This window comes from Gekko japonicus, unplaced genomic scaffold, assembly GCF_001447785.1.
Source record: "Gekko japonicus isolate JY-2015 unplaced genomic scaffold, Gekko_japonicus_V1.1 scaffold2419, whole genome shotgun sequence".
Classification (NCBI taxonomy): domain Eukaryota; kingdom Metazoa; phylum Chordata; class Lepidosauria; order Squamata; family Gekkonidae; genus Gekko; species Gekko japonicus.
The window spans coordinates 32,914-38,923 of NW_015175438.1; the positions used below are offsets into that span (position 1 = coordinate 32,914).

At 42.6% G+C, this 6,010-nt stretch overlaps 1 protein-coding gene across 1 annotated transcript in view; it reads right to left on the minus strand.

Moving 5' to 3' along the window:
• Nucleotides 1–2,783: 2,783 nt before the first annotated feature.
• LOC107122715 (prostacyclin synthase-like) overlaps nt 2,784–6,010 on the minus strand; it is a 52,520-nt gene continuing 49,293 nt past the window's right edge. Inside the window, exon 10 of the mRNA XM_015425848.1 lies at nt 2,784–2,983. Within this exon, the coding sequence (XP_015281334.1) occupies nt 2,836–2,983 (148 nt within the window). The 3' untranslated portion in view covers nt 2,784–2,835. The remainder of the gene's footprint in view (nt 2,984–6,010) is intronic.

The window sequence follows — 6,010 nt, forward strand, 5'->3', positions numbered from 1 at the left end:
ACATCATCCAAAACAGCTAGATATGAGTCCAGTAGAACCTAACAAGATTTTTGGGGAGTAAGCTTTCAAGAGTCAAAGCTCTCTTCATCAGATCTGCTGCACGGAGCTTTGACTCTCAAAAGCTTAGACCCCGAAAATCTTATTGGTTTCTAAGGTGCTACTGGAGTTGAATCTAGCTGTTCTTGCATAGACCAACTCGTCTACCCTTTGAAACTCACCCAGAACAAGTTGACTTCTCACTCCCTGCTCGACACCATTATCAACCAAGAGCCCTTCAGTCTCATTACTGTCTCCAGGATCTCATTCATAATATCTAGTGTCTCACCTGATGTGGTTGGAAAAGAGAAAAGAAAGCTGGGTGCCATCAATGTAATGGTAACATCTCACTTGAGGTTCCCAGGTGGCCTCTCTCAGAGGTTTCATGTAGACCAGAGGTGTTGAACTCATTTGTTATGAGGGCCGGATCTGACATAAATGTCACTTTGTTGGGCCAGGCCATGTGTGCCATAAAATGTAACGCCAGGTACCAGAGATATAAACTTTATAAAGGATACAGGCAAAGCCAATTAACAATATATTTTTTTACTCAAAATACAAACAAAAGCAATTGACTCCTAGCAGTGAACCCTCAAAAGCCCCAATAAATGTATTTAATCATATGCAAGACTAGGTTCCCCCCCCCAGGGATACCATAAAGGGGAGCACCTTACATTTCCATACATACCAGTTGCTTGCAGGCTGGGTAAGAGCCCTGGATGGGCTGTTTCCAGCCCACGGGCCTTACGCTTGACACCCCTGATACATTCAAAAGCATGGCAGACAGAACAGAACCCTGTAGACCGATAGCACAAGTACTAGTATGTGTCTCCCAGCACCATCTCCAGATAGGTTATAACCAACTGAGCCCAGTGTCCCCAATACCTATCTTGGCTAACTAGTCCAGAAGAATTAATAAGGTTACTTTCCCCCATCCATAGGGGTAACTAAGGCCATATGTGTTCCAAAACCAGTCCTGAAGCTGGATTAAAATGGATCTAATCTGTCTCACAGAAGAAATACTGGAGCTGATTGGTGGAGAACCTTGCTCCCAGGAAATGACCGGTATCCTACCATTCCACCAAACAAAATCTGAAGCCTTCCCTAGCCTAAGGAGGCTTCATCCAACTTAAGTGGCTCTTCCGCCAGTGGACGTGCCACTTAAGTTGGAGGAAGGTTTCAGACTTGGCTCAGGGCAGTGGTAGGATACAAGTCAATAACTGTTACAGTCACTTAGGTCCAGGGACACTTGTTTCAAGAAAGATTTCATGACCAACTCCTCCTAAGTAGATGACATTTCCCTCTCATTCAATGAAACATGTACTGCTTCTAGATCCAGATGGCCAATTCTCTTTGGTTAAATGGCATGAAGGGCAAAAACTGAGTACAGATGGGGTAGCTGAAACTGGTATTTGTTTTTAATGCTACACCTGTCTGCTGCTTCTTTCTACTTGGAGTTGCAAAGAGCTTTATACTGAGTAATAAGAATTGTTTTCATAGTATTAATCATAATGTGTGTTTGGGCCTAACATACACTTGCTGATTCTTAGCTTTGTTGAAATAACAGGACTCTAAGAGAAAAGCACATCTGTGGGATTGTTTTCAAGGTGACTTAAGTGCATTTAGAGTTTAATTACTAAATATGAACGGCATAATGTTTTGAAGTTGTACAGGGACTGAAGCAGGGGGTGGCTACCCACGTGCCTGATTTACAGAAGCAGGTCCCCCGAATGGTGGTGGAAACTGCTTTCAAGTTGTTGCTGACTTATGGAGATTCTGTAGGCTTTTCAAAGCAAGAGACAAACAGAGGTGGTTTGCATACTGACCCTAGACTTCCTTGGTGGTTCCCATCCAAATAATAATCAGGGCTCTAACCCTGCTTAGCTTCTGCGATCTGACAAGACTGAGCCCCCCGGTGCCATCTAGGTCAGGGCTCCCAATGAATACTCCCAAATAAATGCACATAGGGTTACAACTTTTGATAAACTGAAGATGGGGGGGGGAAGGACCTGCAGAAGACTGGCAGAGCAACTCCTCCCCTGGGCTTTTTCACCATTCACTAGATCTTCTGGTCTGCTGCCTGGGCCAACCTGGGCCCATTGTGAAGAACCCCTAGCATAAACAGCAATTTAACAGATTCTGCTTAACTACATATTGGAACCGTACGTTTGGGCTAGTTAATGATCCAATCAGTAAGTTATTTATCAACGCTTTAGGGACTGTTTGCCGGCCATGTCGTTTTAAATGGTTTCATGGGGTGGAGTCTACCACATGGAGAAATGTTTGTGTGCAGAGGCTAAACCAGGGCTTTTTTTGTGTACTCATCAGAACCGAGTACCGTCACCTTTTGGGGGGACTCTCCCAAGTTCTGATCCCTGTGCCCCATCCTACTTATCCAGAGAAAGAGAGAGCAAACCCTCAGGAACATGTGGAGATGACCGGGGGGGGGGGACTAGCAGAAATCAGTGCAACCATATATATATATATATGAGTACTGGCACTTTTTTAAATTAAAAAAAGCTCTGGGCTAAACCAACTACATCCCCAACCACTGCAAGTGTCCAAAATGATTAGTTTGCAGTACAAGGATGAAAATCATCTGGTCAACTTTTGCACATGAATGGTTTACAGCTGGCTCCCAAATCAATTTAAAACTTCCTCCCTGTGGCTGTACCATTTAGACCTTCTCTAAGCTACCCATACATATATTTCAGTTGACATCAAGGAGCATCTGTTTTCTTGCAAAATACAAAGGAATGCAAAAAAAAAAAGAGTTTTGAGAGAAATCAGGGCATTCATTCACTGATCTTTCTGTCTGTATCGAATAATGACATCGTTTTCTGGCTGTAGCATTCCAAAACCATATCGTTCCTTGTCAAAATCCGGGATCTTTGTGTCAGGATCTTTCAGCTCCAAATCAAAATGGCTTAGGAGAAGGAAAACACACCTGAAATGATAAAACAATCAGGTCAGTGTCGAAGACATTAGCTCTGTATAATTTTTGCACCTTAATATAAATCAGGTATTTTTTTTACTATTAAATAGGTACAGAAGACACAAAGAACTGTGAATGAGACTGTAGACCTAGAATGCTGATTGGGGCCAAGGCCCTGATCCAGCTCCATTACTTGTGATGTGCAGCTGGATCCAATGCATGTTTATTCATGAGCAAGTCTGCTTATGCTGTGGGATTTGCTGTCATGTAATTATGGATAGGATTGCAGGCTAAAACACATTGAAAACAACGATTGATTGGAACTAGCATCTTTTTAATGTACATCTGACTGCAGCCTCGGTCTGCTGTTTACCTGTATGCTGAAATTCTCCACACTGATTGGCAGGATGATACAGATGACCCTCCCAGCATATGGTTGCTTACCGGATGAAATAGGTTCCTCACTACCTGGTAAATATTTGCCCAGATATTACAGATAATACTGTAATCCCAACTGGTATCCAATCCCTTGGTAAGAGGGCTGCCTATATTGTCCTGAGAAGAATGGTCATGAGAAGGATCTCAACATACTTGTGAGCATACAACTTACTGCATACAACGATGAACTTGTGAGCATACAACTATGAGCATACAACTTACTGCATACAACGATGCATTAAAAATAAAGAGGTGGCAGATACCCACACTGGCCCAAAGCAAAAGCCAAGAACAAAAGGCCACATCACACCTTTAATTGGGGCCAACCAGTATCCCAAACAACAGCATGCAAGCCTTTGAGTTCTCCAGAACTCTTCATCAGGCTGGATGTTAAAAAAAATAGTAAGCGGAGGACAGAAAAAGGTCTTTATCTTAAGATCTTGGGCTTTTCTGCATCCTCATTTTCCTTGCTTATGAGTTCTTGTTGCTTTGGGGCTTTTTTTTCTGTTCTGCATGTGTTTTGCTTGCTCTAGCAGTTGATTCAATATTACACCAATTTATGTCCAGGATAAAAACCTGCAGTTTAAATCTGCAGGGAGAGATGCCAAACATAAACCAATGCAACATCGAAGTGACCACTAGAGGGAGCAAAACACATACAGAACACGGAAAAAACACAAAGCAATGGAAACTCACAAGCGAGGAAAATGAGAATGAGGAAAAGACCCTTGGCTTGTCAGGACCCAGTGTTAACTGCTGAGCAGTATGCAGATTTGATATGGTGTTGGTGTCAGGATGCCTTCTGGGAAGAAGCAGCAAAAAAAAAAAAAAAAAGAAGGGAAGCATTCAACTGAAAATACAAAATCCTGAAGCTGATCAAATGTCTCTTGAACACAAGACAAGTCACACGGATGCTTTAGAAGGCTGCGAACAGAGGACAAACATGGTAGTAAGTGTATTAACAATGCTTTAGGTGGTATGAACATCCAGCCTGATGAACAGTTCTGGAGAACTTGAAAGCTTGCCCTCTGTTTTGTGTCATTTCAGTTGGCCCTAATATAATGGCACTTTTCACATTACCATTCAAAACCATTTGTTATTTGTTGTTGGCCCAGTTTTGAATAAAGTGTTACAGGGACAGGGGTTTCATACAGTGAATTGCCTTCTGTTAATGAGCCATCTCTGAAGCACTGTGATCATTTCAAACAGTGCTGCTTTTCTTTTCCCGCCTTTTTCTTCACTGTGTGATCTTCCTCGGACTTTTTTCAAGTTCTTAAGTGAGCACTATAAAGCTAGGCACCATTGAGATGCGTTGACTCAATGGTGTCAGTGGAATCAAGACATCTCAATGATGCCACATTGGTTTAGCACTATAACGTTCAACTTAGAGTACTAAAAAAAAGTCCAAGGAAGATCACACGGTGAAAAAGGGCGGCCAGCGGTGGTGGGGAAGCAACATTGTAGAAAGTGCTATGGACATTTTAAACAGCACACCACAGTGATTCAAAAGCGCAACAAAGGGGTTGAAAACAGAAAAAAGCAGTTTCCCTCAAAAGCGGCTCAACCACACTTTGCTAACCCAACACAAGCGGGTTTTTATGAACATGTAAGTAAATTCTGCTAGCAGCCAGTTACTAAAACGGGTCTGTCTGAAATAACAGAAACAAATTCATTAGCAACCAGTTACTAGCATGGAATACAAAGGCAGTTTGAAAAGGGCCAATGTGTTATGTGGATTTGGTTTCTGGACATTAAAAAGAGGCTCAGAGTGCTATGAACCTGCTTTGTAGTATGTGTAGAATGTAGCATATCAACAAATCCAGTGCTGAGAAATACAACAGCCACTGGCTGTTGGCACTCTGTTACTCCTGGCTGCCACCTCCTAATCTTATTATTCCCTTCTGTTAGGAAACGAGGCATCCTGCAGCTAATTACCGTAGACAGACCATTTTCCTGTCACGCTATCAGCTGTGAGATGCTTTCATTCCCTGCTCCTGCAGAAAGTGGTAGAGAAGGAACAGGTTAACAAGCAATGGAAGAAAAACACAGCTGTGGACTTTTCCTGTATGTCTTATACCTAGCCCAAAAGGATATATTGTCACAGTGGCAGACACTATTTAGTAATGGTCATCTGTACAGGCATGGTACCTAGTTCAAGCCTGTATTTCACTGCAGATCTTCTAAACACTGATTGAATTCTACATAAATTAACTTATGTCCATAATAACAACAATCTCCCCACTGAGTCCATCCATCCAGGCTAAGAATCGTCTTCCTAGATCACACCAAGGTCTGCTTGACCCAGCATCCTGCCTCCCACAAGGGCCAGTTTTAAGCCACAATGGTCAGTTTAAGTTCAAGGGATGAGGAGGGAATAGTCCTTGTTGGTTCTTATCATTGAATTCTGGATTGACAATTCATTCAGTTATCACGGCTAACAGCCGCTGAAAGACCCAGACCCATGATTTGGTCCAGGACACAAAAGTGGCAGAGCATCTGCTTTGCATGCTGAAGGTCCCTCCCAGATTCAATCCCCACATACTTTGACCTAAGACCCTGGAGCAGACACAAAGCTAACCTTGATAGACAGATGGTTCAGCA